The sequence below is a fragment of the Muntiacus reevesi genome, chromosome 18, assembly GCF_963930625.1.
Source record: "Muntiacus reevesi chromosome 18, mMunRee1.1, whole genome shotgun sequence".
In the NCBI taxonomy this organism is placed as follows: Eukaryota; Metazoa; Chordata; class Mammalia; order Artiodactyla; family Cervidae; genus Muntiacus; species Muntiacus reevesi.
The window spans coordinates 20,770,516-20,787,006 of record NC_089266.1 but is presented as its reverse complement, the minus strand read 5'-3'; the positions used below and the strand labels follow the sequence as shown (position 1 = coordinate 20,787,006).

The window sequence follows — 16,491 nt, the reverse complement described above, 5'->3', positions numbered from 1 at the left end:
GTTGCTAGATTCAGCAAATAAAAATACATGCAACATTTAAGACATGCTTATACTAAAACATTATTCAAGTGTATTTACAATTCCAGTTTAACTAGGCGTCCTACATTTTCTCTGGTAATCCTCCATAAGGAAGCATCACTGGTGGAGAACTTTGGCCCAACCAGACACAGCTGTTCCTTCCCTCCTCCCCCTGTGACTGGTCACCATGACTGGCTGGTCTCAGGAACAGGCATATCCAGCTTCCCCTGGAAAATCGTGACTTTCTCTCCTTTGTACCCCGGTCTCAGTGGCTGCCATTTTTGCCTTCAACGGCCCAGTGAGCAGGACTCAGAAGAGAGCTAAGGTGTCTTTTATCCCTCATGGCCACCTCAGTGACATTCCACCTGATGGCAACTGCCTTCAGCCGGCTGACTCAGACCTTCCTCGGCAAGATCTGACAAGTCCCTCTCTGCTCAGGGGCCCTCTCTAAGATCAGTTCCTGCTCCCCCGGCCTGTGCCCCAAACTTGTACATGCCCCCTGCTGTCTCCAGGCCTCACCAGACTCAGTGCACAGGATCAGAGACCATGGAGGTCATCCCCACTCCGTGGCCACCCCTCTCCAGGGCCCAGAGCCTGTGCCAGGGGCCTCAGGAGAGCAGGCGAGGTGACCCTTGGTTCCTCCCCAGACTTAGGGCTCTGCCAGTCTCCTGGGCACCCAACTTCCCAACATGCTGCTCTGTGGATGATTCTGAATCCCCACTGGGCCAGGACCCAATCCTGTTACCAGGCCCAGCATCACCCTGGAACAGCCCCAGACACCCTCATCTCATACTCAGGGTCTTCCGTGGACCCTTAAGGTTGCCCCCCAAAACAGACGGACAGCAAACACCCAAGGGGGTCTTAGGGCTGCAGCTCTGCCCTCAGACACTCCCTGCTGCCCAACTGCCCCCCTGAGGGCTGGAGACTGGACAGGGTCTCATGCTGGAACTCGCATCTCCCCCAAAATACAAAAGTACTTTCTCTTGCCCTGGAATATGGTTTTGACAATTGTCTAGGAATCTGTTCCAAACTGCTCTTGCCCTGTGGGAGGCCCAGAGAGCCACCCTGACCCCGATCTTAAGCCTTACCTCTACAGTTCTCTCACACCAACCTCTGCCTTCCACATCCTAGGCCGCTTCCATCTTGCCCACGGGCCAGCTCTTCCTGCGTGACTGCACTGGCTGACCGCTCCTGTCTGGAAGAGTCCAGAGCCTCTGGCTCAAATCCACTCAGTCCCTAACTCCCCCCACCCAACTTTTATGGAGAATTCCAGAGCTGTCTCTACTCTCCCTGAAGTCCTTAGAGAATCTGTGGTTTGTGGGAGACACAGAGCCAGACCCAATGGGAGAGATGCTGGTACTGCAGTCTCCCGCGTCCCCTTGATTCAGATACCACTTAACTGGACCACAAAGCAAATTCCTCAAACACCCTGTTTGATTGGATTCCAGCGTCTGCATTTACAGGGGCTGATGTGCAGTTGGCCTCACTCTCTTCCTGCTAAAAGCGTGTCTGCAAAACAGACTGTGGGCTCCAGGCAGTAATTAACCATGCTTTATACTGGGGGTTCTACTTTCAAACTCATCTGAGATCCTCAGATGAAAGAAGCCACAGAGTTATTATGGTTGTTCATAAAAATGGGCCAAAAGAGTGAATATCAGCTCTTTGCCAACTCCCCCGCACCCTCCTCCCCCCACCAACAGGTGCCCACCCACCTGATCCTTCCCAAGCTCTGCAGGAGGATGAAAAGTCTGATGTGCACTCAGCAATTTGAGAGCCCCTATCCCCAGACAAGCTGCTCAGAGTGATGCATCCTGCATACCCTTCTCCACTCCAGCCCTCAACAGCCCCAGGAACACCTTCCAGCAGGGGGCAGGTCCCAGCCATCCCAAGATGCACTGACCCAAGCCAGGGGGAAAGAAGGGACCAGTCATTGACTTGGGGAAGTTGGGACAGTGCGTCATCACACTCCATGAACCACAGCCCTCCTGTGACATCTCTTCTCCCACTTCCCTCAAGTGAGATTCCCCTTGCTAGGAAGCCCCGGACACCCTCATCTCATATTCAGGGTCTTCTGTGGAGCCTCAAGGCTACCCGCCCAAACAGAAGGACAACAGGCACCTGAGGGTCTCAGGGCTGCGGCTCTGCCCTCAGCCATGCCCTGCTGGCCAACTGCTCCACGAAGGGTAGAGAATGGATAGGGGCTTATGCTGGGACCAGGTCAAGTGCCCTGACCCTCCACTCTGTCCCAGCCAGTGGCCAAAGTGGTATGACCAGCTTTCTGGAGTGAGCCTGCCCCCTGCAGGGCCCAGGCAGGACGCACAACCCCATTAGGGAGCGCAGAGGTATTAGGGAGGGCAGAAGTGCACTGGTCCCTCCACCCAGGGCAGAGGCTTTGGGAGAGGGAGGCACCTCTTGTTGGGGATGTGACTGTACAGCCCAGAGTCATGCAGCAATTAGCCACCTTTGTACATCACCACCGTGGGGAGGTGCATCCTTTCTGAGTGGAGGCACTGGGACGCCACGGGCACATTCCATGGGACATCTTTGACCCCTAAGTGTTGGGGCTTAGGTGAGAGTCTGGCTGCTGCCCCAGGTTCCAGACCTGAGTGCTTGACTTTAACAAAGGGTCAGCCATGGTCTCAGAAAGCGTGTTAGAACATGGATCTCAGATACCCTGCAGAGTATGTCTCTTAACCAGTCTGAGCCTCAGTCTTCAGAAGTATAAAATGGGTACAATTGGGCCAACTCAGGTTTTTGTAAAGATGAAACAAAGTAAAGGTTAAAAAGGAGCCTTAGACAAATGCTGGACACATTATTACTTTCTCCTTTATTAGCATCCTCTCTGTTTTGGCATCTTTTGTTAACTGTGTTCACTGCCAATCACTGACATAAAGGTTAGTCAGGCTCCATGGACAGGGCTGTTCCTCACAGCCACAGCTCTGGGAAACAGGGGTATGAGCCTGGGGGAGCAATGAGGCAGGTGGGCACCTGGCCAATCCCTGGAAGGGGCAGTATCGACCAAACAGGCCTGATAAAGTTGACCCCCCTTGAGTGGTCACCCCACGCAGATGACTGAGGGGATGAAATGAGTCCTGGATACAAAGAGCAGATTGCCCTCCCCTCCCTGAAGCCTCTCTCACATCTCAGTGGTAAAGAATCTGCCTGCCAATGCAGGTAGATGTAAAAGATGCAGGTTCGATCCCTGGGTCTGGAATCCCCTAGAGGAAGGCACAGCAAACCTCTCCACTATTCTTGCTTGGAGAATCCCCATGGACAGAGGAGCCTGGTGGGTTACAGTCCATAGGGTCACACAGTCAGACACGACTAAAGGAACTTAGCACAGTTACACCCCCAAACCTCTCCCACATCTCAGGCCAGAGCCCTGGGATGACCATTCCTGTCCAGCTCAGGAAGGCTCTCGAGTCAGCTTTGACAGTAACACCCCTCCCCCTCCCATTGAGCCCCTCCCCCAGCCTCCCTCTCAGCTGCCTCAGGATTTCTGATTGGCCACAGAGGTCCTTGGATGGAGCCCAGCTTCTCAATCTCCTCCCTGGGGTCTTGATGAAAGGGTCAGGCCAGAGCCCCTACCAGGCCCAGAGTTCAGTTCATTTCACTGTGTCACGTGGACAACTAGCCCCACACCCCACCAGACCACCCAGCACTGGCTCAGAAAAGGAGGAGGCTGCCCCCATACATCCTTGGTCTGGGTTTTGGGGAGAGGGGCTGCTCCAAGCCCAGCAAACCTGGGATACGGACCCCAGGGGCCCCTGCACCAGCGAATGGGGCCCAGCTCTGAGTGTCTCCTCTGGTCCAGGCCCCTTTCTCATGCCTACAGGACAAAGTGCTTGCCTACCTCTTTATCTCCCAGAACCTGTCTTCATTCAGCTCTCATTCCTCCATCCAACACATTTGCTGAGCTCCTATAACATCCTAGTTAGGAGGAGAAGGAGGAGGATGAAACCATCCCTGCCCTGAAGGGAAGAGGATGACAAAGCTTAATTTACCGAGCACTTACTCCTTACCAGGACAGTTCTAAGCATTTGACTTTCATAACTTGCGAGGGAGGTGGTACTCGGCAGGTAGGAAAGTGAGCCCACAGGGGTAAGTGACTTGGCCAGGGTTACAGATGGAGCCAGCAACAGTCAGGACGCCTGCAGGGTAGTGTGGCTCCAGAGCCTGTGGACTTCACGGCCTGCTCTCCTACAAATGACTGTGATGGCCATCAGTCCAGGGAGCCTTGGGGATAGACCCGGGAGGCTGGCAGTGGTGGGGAAAGAGCAGAGATCTGGGGCGGAAGCTGAACCCTGAACTAAGCTTTGAAGATGGAAATAATTTATTGCTGCGGGCGTCACCTCCTACTGCCTGTCAGTGTGTGAACTCCCTGAAGACGGAGGCTGCCTTTTTGTGCATCTTTCTCTCTGCTGGATCCAGTATAGCATCTAGTACACAGTGCACTTCATACAGCTGCTGATGAAATAAATTAACCAAAAGAAGAAGTCAAGTTTTGGGAGTGGAAGTCATGTCCTCTTCCTCTTTGATGTCTGAGCTCCTAGGGACAGCTCTGGGTGTGTGGACGAGAATGGAACCGCACCTCATTCCACAGGGGGCTGGGATCTGGGATGAGTGGACAGCCACAGCTTTCCCCTGGCTTAGCAAGCTGGGCGGGTCACCTCTGGGCGACCACTGTGGACTAAACCAACTGCCTGGAGCTCAGACAGGCTCAGGGTGAAGGAGGAAGAAGAAGATGATGAATGAGGGCAGTGACTATAGGAGGAGGGGAGGCAGAGGGAGGAAATGAAGAGGGAGCCGAGAAAGGGCAGCTGGCAAGAGCGCCGAGCACCCCTACCTTCTGGCCTACAACCGCACCATGACAAAACTCAGAAGGCATCTAAGAGGCACTCCCCCCAGTTCATTCACTGATCTCTCCCTTCAGTAAGTATTGGCCAAGCCCAGCAGTTGGCTGGACAGAGCCTTGCCCCCTCGGCGCATGCGGTCAACGGTCAACTGTGGAGTGGGGTAACGGGGGCGCAGATGCGCAAATGCCTGGGTACACCCCACTCTCTCCCCACACAGCAGAGGAGGGGGTGGCCATCTCCATCGGAATGTTGAATAAAACACCTGGTCATGTCATGCTAAGTCACTTCAGTCGTGTCTCTTTCCAACCCTATGGACTGTAGCCCACCAGGCTCCTCTGTCCATGGGATTTCCCACTCCAGTGGTTTGCCATGCTCTTCTCCAGGGGATCTTCCTGACCCAGGGATGGAACCAACATCTCTTATGTCTCCTGCGCTGGCCAGGGGGTTCTTTACCACTAGGGGCACCTGGTCTCCAATAGTAGAGTACAGAGGTGGAAGATCAGATTAGACCGAGATCCCTCACTGAACAAGGGCCCGAGAGGTCCAGCCACATGGCTCGGTCACTGAGAGCAGTTTGGAGCGGCAGGACCTCCAGGTGGACAAGGGGGAGGCTAGAGTGGAGTTCAAGGTCAGAGAGAGGCCGGAAGAGGCCAGAGCCAGGTGATCTCTTGGCTGGTGAAGAATCTGCGCTTTCCTCAGTGGCCAATGGGGAGCCCTTGCAGCATCTCTAAGCCAGGAGGACTTTTCATTTCCAGCAATCACCCCAGCCGGTGTGTAGGGCATGGATGAAGGGGGAGCTCAAACCAGAGGCAGGGAGGCCATAGCAACCTGCCCAGCAAGTTAAGACCAGACAGGTGATGAGGACATTACAACTAAAACAGGGATGGACTTGTGAAGGAGGTGAAGGAAAGAGGGAGCCAAGAGGGCTCCCAGGCCCGTGGTTTGCATCTCCAGGTCCTCTGGGATGGAGGAGCAGGAAGGCCCAGATTTGGGAATAGGAGAGGTGCTCCTTCATCAAGTCCATCCAAGGAGGCGATGGCCGACTCATTTGGGCATGTGAGACAGGAACAGAAAAGAGGGGCCTCTCTGGAGAGTCAGCAGGACACACTTCTGACTGCGGACGTGTTCCAGATGCCCCAAGGGGCAGAGGGGTGAAGGAAAAAAAGAGAAAAGTGCCTATATCAGAATCCAGGAGACCAGTCCCAGTAAGGAGTTAAGTGGAGCCAGTGGAGGCTGCTTGTCTGAGCCAGGACATCCAGAGAAGCAGGGGAAGGAGGGTCAATATCAGCACGGACTGAGGTCCCTGCTTAAATTGTGCGTCGGGTCACTGAGTGACTTGGAATGGCAGGAACTTGGGGCAGGCCAAGGGGTGAGGGGACTGCAGCCCTGGGCACCCATCATCTCAAAGGAAGCTCTCTCTGTGGGAAGCAGGGAGGCAGTGGTTGGAGTTGGAGTACTTGTCCTTGGCCTCCTTCTTCCTCAATCAGCCCTTCACTAGCCCCTTGCACTCTGCCCCAAACCGTGCATACTTCTTCCCCGCATCACGCCATCACCTGACTATACTAGAACCCCTGTCACTTCCTTATTATCAGATGTCCTATAGGGTATTGAACTGGCCCAAGTGCCCCTGCAAGTCCACATTTACAGGGAGCCATCATCCATGTGTCCCTGTGTTTGTCAGTATCACACCTGTGGCCGACAGTCGGCACGGTGCCTCGTGTCCTTCCCAGCTCAGAGCTCTCTGGGCCCGGCCTCCTCAGGGTGGGCCACTCAGCCGGACCACCCACCTCCCACCCCCACCATCCCCAGTCAGGGCCTTGGCAGGCCCCACCCCCAGAAACCAGGCCAGAATCAAAAATACATTTGCAAGAAGGCGGGAATTTTATTGAATGAGCTTTTCTTTTCGGGGAGAAGCTGAGGAATCAGAGAGGAGCCAGGTCAGGGAGAAGAGGAAGCAGACCTGGGGGGTGTGGGCAGGGCAGGGAGCGGCCGCCCTGGGGAGGGGGCGGTGACCAGGTGCAGAGTGGCCGGGGCCCCTCGCAGTCTCTCCCTCGCTCCTGCAGGAAGCTGTCAGCCCTCTCCTCCTCTGGGTGCTGAAGTCAGAGGGAGGGACCGCCTGGCAGATTTAAGACCTATTGTTTTCTAGAACCCGGCGACCGGAGCTGCTGCTGGAGGTTCCTGGAAAAGGTAGGAGGTGAAAGAACTTCAGACTGGAGGAGACCCACCTCGGGCCAGCCTGGGCCCCCCCAGGAGGGCCCCAAACTCGCAGTAGGTCAGGTCGGGGTGGGGTAGGTGATGGGGACTCTATGTTGCTGTCTGAGGGACTCTCTCCACAACAGCCCCGTGTATCTGTGGGGCAGAGTCACCTATGTTGAAAACGGAGGACCAGGTTACCCCTGCTGCTCTAGCCCCATCCTCCTGCCTACACGGGGGAGCCCAGCCCTGCCTCCTGCCTCCTCCCCACCCCAGGCCGATGAATAGGAGCCTGATCGCCTCTCCCACTGGATTATTTTCTTACCTCCTGTGGGGAAACCGATCAACCTGGGAGAGAGGAGAGAGGCAGCCATGAACGGAAGGCAACCAAGAGCAGCTGCTTACCTGTCCTCAGCTGGAGCCACTCAGCCCTTGGAGCCCCTGAGTTGGGCTCTTTTCCCAGCTGTGCCCCCAGCCCACAGGGCAGCAACATCAGGTAAACCCAGATCTGTCCTGCCTGTCTGTCTGTGAAGCCTCAGGAGGAGACATTATTGAGCATTTGCTGGAAGTTTTCTCCTCCTTTTGTTTCAATGGACCCTCTACCCTTCCCTTGAGCCTACAAGGATGGCCTGGCCCCTGCAAATAGTCTGAAGGCAGTTCAATCTCTAGCTTAATAGCTTTGTTGGGCTGTCCTGAATCCAAGCTCATGTACTTTTCCAGCATGAGATATTTTCTCCATGGTCCCTAGCCCTGCCAAGTCTAATCCAGAGGCCCAAATGAGAAAGTTAAAGGAAATGCCCCCACAGTCTGATGCCGGAAGACAAGGAAGAAGCTCTGGTCCTGGATCTTGGTCCAAGCTGTTAAAGTGCAGACAGATGCCCTCCCCTCCCGGACACGATCCCTAAGACCCTGCCTGCTCTAAAAGCACAGAGTCCCCCAGTCCCTTTCCTGCAGGACCTACTTGGCATCCTGGCCCTCCAGCAGGCTGCGGTAGGTGGCAATCTCCTGTTCCAGCCGCGTCTTGATGTCCAGCAGCATCTTGTACTCCTGGTTCTGGCACTCCATCTCACTGCGGAGCTCGCTCAGCTGGGCCTCGATGCTACTGATGAGGCCCTGGATCTGCTGCAGCTGCAGGGCGTAGCGGCACTCCGTCTCTGCCAGCGTGCTCTCCAGCCCGGCTTTCTGGTGGGACAGCAGAGGAGAAGGTCTGAGGGACGCCAGGCCTGGGGGAGGGGCCTCGAGGGGGCAGCCACAGGGCAGAGGGCAGCCGGTGTACCATGCTCAGCTGGGACTGCAGCTCGATCTCCAGGCCCTGGAGGGTGCGTCTGAGCTCGGTGATCTCTGTCTTGCTGGTCTGGATCATGGCCGTGCTGGAAGACACCTCTTTGTTCAGCTCAGCGCTCTGGAATTCAAGAAGGATGGAGGTGACACAGGAGCCCAGCTGGATGGCTCAGGTACCCTCTGGCTCGGCCGGGTGAGACAGCCAGGTACCTTGCTGTGGAACCATTCCTCTGCATCCCGGCGGTTCTTCTCTGCCATAGCCTCATACTGCTCCCTCATCTCTGCCAGCACGCGGGTCAGGTCAATGCCTGGGGTGGCATCCATCTCCACATTGACCTGGCCGACCATCTGGTTGCTGAACTCCTTCATCTCCTGTAGGGATGGGAAAGCAAGATGCGTGAAACTCCTCCGCCGGGCTTTCCTCGGCTCTGAACGCTACCAGAATGTTTCAGAAAGTGCTTCGAGGTTCCACTGTGGAGAGCTGAGTCTGACCTCAGCAGAGGGCTCCCCGTTCTTGCTGGAGGTGATTCAGCCACAGCAGGCCCAGCTCCACCCCCCTCACCTCCTCGTGGTTCTTCTTCATGTAGGTCAGCTCCTCATTCAGGCTCTCAATCTGCATCTCCAGGTCGGTCTTGGTCAGGGTCAGCTCGTCCAGCACCCTGCGCAGGCCATTGATGTCGGCCTCCACGCTCTGGCGCAGGGTCAGCTCATTCTCATACCTAATATTTTTTTAAATGAAAAACAACACAGAAATGGTATTAGGAATTGAAGGTTTTGAGCAGAAGCCACACATTGTCCTTGCTTGGCTGTGCAATAAAACTTTCTCTGCTCAAATTTAAAAAAAAAAAAAAAAAAGGTGAAAGAAACAAAGAAACAGAGAGAGAAAGGGAAAGAAATGAAATTGGAGATACCCCTACCCTCCTCTGAACTCTGTTCCTTCCCCAAGACCTTCACTCCTGGGATGCTAGGATTACATTGATCAGAGGAACATTTGTTTAAAACAAGAACTGCTGAGAGAGCGGGAGGAGGGAAATAAAACTCACTTGAGCCTGAAGTCGTCGGCAGCCAGCCGGGCGTTGTCAATCTCCAGGATGATCCGGTTGTTGTCAATGGTGGCCGCCAAGATCTGCAAAATACGGAAGGTGACCACTGGAGGGTCCACGAACTCGGGGAGGAGGACTGAGAAAACATGGGCTGGACAGGTGGCCGTCCAGCTCCGCCTGCTCCCTGCCCCTGCGAGCTGGGACAAGGCACTTCTCGCTGGGCCTCGGGTCCTCTCTGTAAAGTGAGGGATGAGATAGGTCCCCCTAGCGTGTTCTATCACTCCAGCGTTCTGCGTCTGGTGACAGTGATCTGTATGTGCACTGCAGGGAAGCGACCCCACCAAGCATGTCTGTGGTTAGTCGTGTCTCCACAGCCTCAGACCACCAATCTCATAAGGTCACTGACTTGAGCACCTTCCTTCTCCTTAAGATCTGAAGAGGGGACTTCCCTGGTGGTCCAGTGGTTAGGACTCTGAGCTCCCAGGGGGAGTTGGGTTCAATCCCTGGTCGGGGAATTGAATCCCATAAGTCACAATTTTAAAATCCCCTGCACTGCAACTGGGACCTGCATAGTCTAATTAATTAACTAATTTTAAAAGATCAGGAAAGAATCAGCCTCGCTTCCTATAGTTCATAACTTCACTGGAGTTGGCCTCCCCACTGAGCAGAGTGGAATTTCAATAAATATCCCCATCCATTTGAATTTCCTGTCTCAACTTTTGTGTTCCAAAGTACTTAAAATCCACCCCACATAGCTGGGACCCAGCCCAGGCAGGTGGATTTCTGTTCCAACAAGCTGGCCTCACAAAGGGAGAGAATCTCAGCTTAGCACTGCCTGCATCTCTCCCACCTGGTTGAGGCCAGTTGAGAACACTAATTTAAAGGGGGCCCCTACAAAACAAACCAGTGTTCCCAGACCAATGAATGAACATGTATTTCTTTCTCTGTTGATTTTATCCATTCTTAGTGGCTTTTAAAGCTGTCACGGTTTCCAAATAACCCAGTGAGTTAGGATTATAGAGATCAAGTCACTAACAACATAACTGTTTGGAAAGCAGTTAAAAAAAAAAATGTTGGCATGAGTAAGAACAATAAAAATGAATAATGAGAGAAAATACGTAGCATGAGAAAGATCATCCAGAGTAGACACGCTTGATAGGCAGCTAAAAACCTAGATTTTCACCCGAAGGAAGGATAAAAACTCCATCCACACTGCATCTGCTGGTCCCTGGGGACCTTTCATGGATATGAAGGCCATCGAGTCTCTGCCCTCCTCACAGGAGAACCCTGCTCAACCTGCAAGGGCTCACCTTGTCCCGGAGTTCATTGATGGTCTTGAAGTAGGGACTGTAGTCACGCTCTGGGCTGGTCGGGGTCTGCTTTAGGTACCAGTCTCGGATCTTCACCTCCAGGTCGGCATTGGCCTCCTCCAGGGCACGCACCTTCTCCAGGTAGGAGGCCAGGCGGTCGTTGAGATTCTGCATGGTGATCTTCTCGTTGCCAGAGAGGAGGCCGCCATCTCCACCGCCGAAGTCACCGAAGCCTCCACCAAAACCCCCACCAAAGCCACCTCCGAAGCCACCTCCAAAGCTGCCTCCGAAGCCAGCCCCATAGCCACTACCGGCCCCTCCACCGAAGCCGCAGCTCACACCACCCCCAAAGCCCCCAGCAGATCCCCCGGAGACAAACCGGGTTGAGCAGGTAGAGATACTGCGACCTCCTCCGAGCTGGCAGGAGCCACCCCCGAAGCCACCTCCATAGCTGGCGGAGGAACTCTGCAGGCGACAGCTCATGGTGAGACTGAGATGGGCAGAGAGCAGGAGAGGCAGGAGCTTGGCTTGGTTTGGCCGAGGACTGTGGCTCTCCTCCGGAGAGGATGCCTTTTATACACCTTCCAAGGGGTTGGACAGTGGCCCTATCTTCTCTCCTCCCTTCCCCACCCTCTGACTGGTGCCAACTGCACGTATGTTTCCCACAAGCTCAGTTACCTCCATTCTCCAGGGTGGGTTGTGCCTCTGGGGGAAGGGGCCTTTTTTTTTTTTTTAATCCTTAACAAAAGGGATGATTCAGAGGGAACAGTGTTCTCCTTGAGACTACCCTTTGACAGCTGAATTCTGTCTCACCTCTCCACTTGGGGAACTCACTCCCATCGGCCCCACCCAATGTTAGAATGGGGACTGAGCTGCACCTGCCTGCCAGGGAGCCTCTGCAGAGGGAAGGAGGCTGCAAAGTGGCCCTCTGCCTCCCTTCTTCCTATCTCTAAAAAGTCTGACTGAGATGCTCTGTGTGCGTCTCGGCACTTCATCTACTCCATTGCTCCCAGCAACAGTGATCAACTTTGCTTGGTCCTATAGAACCTATGATTTTGAAGGTGTTTAGGCTGAGAAAAAAAAGTGACTCCAAGACCATCAGATAAAGTCATGGTGGCAAGGGACCTTAGGGACCATCTGACACAGCTGGAGAAAGGGAGTCGTAGAAACAGCAGGCGGACCCACACGTGCTAAGAGCTCACACTCTCAGATCCTTCACCGTATGCAGGCACCAGGCTAAGAATTTATAGTGACTGCCTTGTTTAAGGGGCTTCCCTGGTGGCTCAGTGGTAAAGGATCCATTCTCCTGCCAATGCAGGAGATGAAGATTCCATCCCTGGGTGGGGAAGATCCCCTGGACAAGGAGATGGCAACCCACTCCAGTATTCTTGCCTGGAAAATCCCATGGACAGAGGAACCTCCTCGGCTACAGCCCATGGGTTCTCAAAGAATCAGACATTACTTAGCAACTAAGCATGCACACCTTGTTTAATCTTTGCAGTGGCCCAGGAAGGTTGACCCTACTATTATCCCCATTTTACAGAAAAGAAAACTAAGCCTTAAGGGCAAAGTCAGGACTGAAACCTAAATCTGGATCTGTCTGACACTGGGCTCATTCCTTTTTTTTTTTTTTCCATTTTTTAAATTTAATTAATTTATTTATTTTAATTGGAGGCTAATTATTTTACAATACTGTAGTGGTTTTTGCATACCTTGACCTGAATCAGACTAGGCTCATTCTTTAGTCATATTTTTTCCTACAGCAAAATAGACAAATTATAAGCATCTGGCTTAAAGTAGGATCTAGTTGTGGGGATCTTAATGTGGGATCCCCAGCTATGAAAATTTAAGCCACCACTCAGAACATTTCCAACTCCCTATAAATCTCATTGTACCTTTTCCTGGTCAATTGCCCTCCATATCCCCCATCCCCCTAACATAACAATAATTCCAACTCTGTCACAACAGATCAATTTAGAGGTTCTCAGCCAGGGGCTATTTTGCTTCCCAAGGGACATTTCACAGTGTCTGGAGACATTTTGTTCTTCACACCAAAGGGATACTACTGGTATCTGGAGGACAGAGACCAGAGATACCACTGAATACCCTACAGTGCCCAGGACAGCCCCTGCCACCAAGAATCCTCCAGCCCAGAAGGCCCGTTGTGTCCAGGTTGAGAAGCCCTAGGTCAGCCTGACCCATGGATTTAATCGTTTCATTACAGCAGCAGCCTCAGAGGCATAGCCAGTTCCAAAAAGGAAGTCTTGTAATACTGAGCTCTTTCTAGTCCCACAACCACGTGATGCCTGACTCAGCTTGTGCATGTTTAACCAAGAGGCCACATAGAGGATATGACCTAGGGCCTGGGGCCAGGGTCCCTGCTGAGGAGCCTGGGATGTGCCTAAGACTCAGGGCCCACTTAGGAAACCCACCGGAGGAGGCCTCACCTTCATGCCTAGTCACTCAGTCGTGTCCGACTCTTTGCCACCCCATGGACTGCAGCCCGACAGACTCCTCTGTCCACGGGATTCTCCGGGCAAGAATATTGGAGTGGGTTGCCATTTCCTTCTTGAGTCAAAGGTAAAGGGCCTTGAGCTGGTCTCTCAGAAGCCCAGAATAGAGAGAGAGTTTCCAGGGTTGAGAATGGCAGACCCAGGACTCAGGCTTCTAGGCCCCACTTACCAAGGAGGCCATGGTGGCCATGAATGGCCCCCTGGGAGCTGCCCTCTGCCCACAACAGCCTGAGGGGCTTGGTGGGATAGGCCAGGGGCTGGGGTGAGGTGACTTGAGGGTGTCCTGGAAACACTTTTGCTGATTCTGCAATACCATAAAGGAAGGTTCTGAGTCAGGGCTTTCTTGGCCTTTGTTGTCTTCAGGTGGGGAAGTGGGCCTGTATCTCCCTTCACATCAGGTGTCAACATCAGGGAAAGAGCCAGGGTGGGCCGCGGTGCTCCAAAACCTGGTGAGACCAGGGATTTAGCCTTACCCCTGACCCTGCCCAGCTCTCCTGCCCCAAACTGATGGCTCAGCTCTCTCACTGAAAAGGTGTGATTCAGCCCAAAGCAGAAGCCCTCTCTCTCTCAGTGGGGATCAAAACAGAAAAGAAGGTGATTAATGAAACCTGCCAGGCCTGGAATGACGATCCTCCCGGGGCTGAAGAGCAGGTTCAGCCAACGCCCCTCAGAGGAACAATAATCACAGATCCTCTGGAGGCCCACGGTAGCCAGGACATGCCTCTCTCACAGGGTCAGGGCACAGCCCCTCCCCACCCCTCCCGAGGAGGGTATGCGATGCCTTGACACAGGAATGCCTTCCTCTGACCACGAAGTGAACCCCAGGACCCACAAAGCCGGGGACACCTGCCAGCCCTCCTAGAGGGACCTGGGCAGAGAGCCATACGGGGGACCCTGTTTCTCCTCTCTCAGCCCTGGGTCAGATGGGACAGGACCCAGTGATGGGGCTGAAGCCCTGCTCACAGGTCTAAAGCTCCCTCCTTTGCTTTCTGGCAAAACTACAGATTTAGTCCCCTCCTCTATAACGTTTCCAGGGAGGGAGAGGGAAAGCCCCATGTATGAGTAACACTGCAGAAGAGGCTCGTCTTGACAGGTTGTCACTGAGTCTGCACAACAACAGGTGAGGGGCTTTACATGGCCCCATTTGATAGATGAAGCAGCTGAGGGAGACTAAGTCACTAATTCAAGGTCGCTGTGAAGTCAAAATTTAAGCTGGCATCTGGCTCTCGCTACCCCATCAGTTGGTGTCTCCAAGCCTTGCTGCAAACTCAGTGTCTGATCTCTGAGTATCCTATTCTGTATGTGTTAAAAAAAAATAATAATAAAATAATACTAGCTAATATTTTGAACACTCTGTGAAACACTTTACATGCATGACTTTATTTGGTCCTTTTAACAACTCTGTTTTTATCATCTCCTTTTTGCAGATGAGGAAATGAAGGCCCAGAGAGGCTGACGGCATTGCCCAAACCTGACTATGTCAAAGCCAAGATTCAAACCTCTGGCTCTAAGGTCTGCACACTTAACCACTGCCTGGTTAATCCCTCTCGGGCCAGTGTTAGCACCATTCCATCCAGAGACCGGCCTCTGTTGCCTCGCCATTCCCAGGCCTCCTGTCACCCAAGACCCACCTGGTGGATGGTCCTGCAGCCCACAGAGGTTAGGCCTGTGTGCTGACGGCCAGGTGGTCAGCCTGTCTGCTGTCTGACCTGATTTTGGTACTTCAGGGGATTTCTCAGGTACTCACTAAGTGCAGAATGTCAAAGCCTAAATGGTTGTAGAAAATTTCCCATTCAACCACCTCATTTCACAGGTGGGGGAAACTGAGACCCTGAATGCAGAGGCCCAGGGCAATGGGAAAGGAAGAGAAATACGTGGATTTCTAGGTCGACCGCTGATTCATTGGGGGCCTTCCATTGAGATGACTTCCAAGTTTCCTTCAGCAATGCCCTCTGGGGCTCTGGTTCTCAAAGATTTATCCAGAGTCACCAGACTGTTCATCTGCAGAGCTGAGGCCTAAACCCCGCTTCCAGCTCCTAACCAGAGTTCCTTGCTTGAATCTTGGATCAGGCTCCTGCCTCCTTCTCTCTCTCCCTGGACCATAGGGGGTCTGGAGGCCAGGCTGGCTGTGCAAGAGTGCGCATGCTCAGCCACTTCAGTCATGTCCAACTCTTTGCGACCCCATGGACTGTAGCCTGCCAAGCTCCTCTGTCCATAGGATTCTCGAAGCAAGAATATTGGAGTCCGTTGCCATGCCCTCCTCCAGGATATCTTCCTGACCCAGGGATCAAACCCATATCTCCTGTGTCTCCTGCACTGCAGGCAGATTCTTTACTCACTGAGCCACCTGGAAAGCTTCCAGTTTGGCTGACCACCTTCCAAAGGGTCTTAAGGCTCCCCCACATGAGAGAGTCACCTTGTAAATGGCAGACCCTGCCCAGATGGTGGACCCAGGCCTTCTGGGCACCCTGCACCCTCAGAGACATCTGCTTGACACAGCAGTCCTCAGGAGCCTTCTTCAGATTAGCCTTGAGGTCTCAGGGCTTTATATTTCTACACACTCAGCTTTCTAAAATCCCTATTGTTACCACCTGGGTTCCCCAGAAACCCATAGAGGCTAGTACAGGCTTTGAATTAAGTGGACCTGAGTTCCAACCCTACGTCTGCCATAGATTGGCTGTGTGACCTTGGGAAAGTTACTCAACCTTTCAGTGCCTTGGTGGCCATAACAGAAAAACAGGCATCAGACGAGTGAGTATCTGAGAAGCACCTGACACCCAGGAGCTCCCAGCAGGCGGAAGGTTCCTCTCCCCTCCCTGTAACAAACAAGGAAACGTGAGCTTCTCCTTGTCAGATGACTCATCAGAAAATTCTTTGGTCCTCTGTCCTGTGCCAGCTCATTGCTTCACCTCCCTTTCTGGGTCCTGCAGCCTGCATGGCACCTGCAGCAACCAGACAGGTGACAGCTGGTGGCATTCTGGTCTTATTTCCCCCACTCAGTCTTACATTCCCTTAAGACAGGGGCTTTGTCAAATATACCTCCGAATACATTTCCTAGCAGAGGGCAGTGCTGGCTAACTGCCTGAAAGGCTGTTTCAGAGACACGTTGTCTGCTGGCTTTAAGTGAGAAGGAATATCTAGCAGAAATGGTATCCAGTGAGATCACCCCAGCTCCAAATCTCATGGGAAAAGCTGGCATCGTTTTATTTTCCTTCATGCAGCCAGTTGCCCACGGAGGGACAGGTGACCCCTAGGTGGGCACATGCCCAAGACACCA

At 53.4% G+C, this 16,491-nt stretch overlaps 1 protein-coding gene across 1 annotated transcript; it reads right to left on the bottom strand.

The window, feature by feature from the left end:
- Nucleotides 1–8,024: 8,024 nt before the first annotated feature.
- On the bottom strand, nucleotides 8,025–11,184 carry LOC136148992 (keratin, type I cytoskeletal 13). The gene is made up of 6 exons (XM_065908770.1): nucleotides 10,702–11,184; nucleotides 9,392–9,474; nucleotides 8,911–9,067; nucleotides 8,559–8,720; nucleotides 8,344–8,469; nucleotides 8,025–8,249 (listed from the first exon to the last, which is right to left on the bottom strand). Exons 1-6 carry the CDS (start codon nucleotides 11,182–11,184, stop codon nucleotides 8,025–8,027), a joined length of 1,236 nt encoding a protein of 411 aa, XP_065764842.1.
- Between the last annotated feature and the right edge of the window lie 5,307 nt (nucleotides 11,185–16,491).

What these genes read in the sequence shown, in the direction of transcription:
- LOC136148992 (XM_065908770.1), bottom strand. Translation starts at nt 11,184, where the DNA reads ATGAGCTGTCGCCTGCAGAGTTCCTCCGCCAGCTATGGAGGTGGCTTC. An exon ending in TCAATGAACTCCGGGACAAG is followed by an intron (nt 9,475 to 10,701) that starts GTGAGCCCTTGC and finishes CGTATTTTGCAG; the next exon opens with ATCTTGGCGGCCACCATTGA. An exon ending in GCCGACGACTTCAGGCTCAA is followed by an intron (nt 9,068 to 9,391) that starts GTGAGTTTTATT and finishes AAAAAATATTAG; the next exon opens with GTATGAGAATGAGCTGACCC.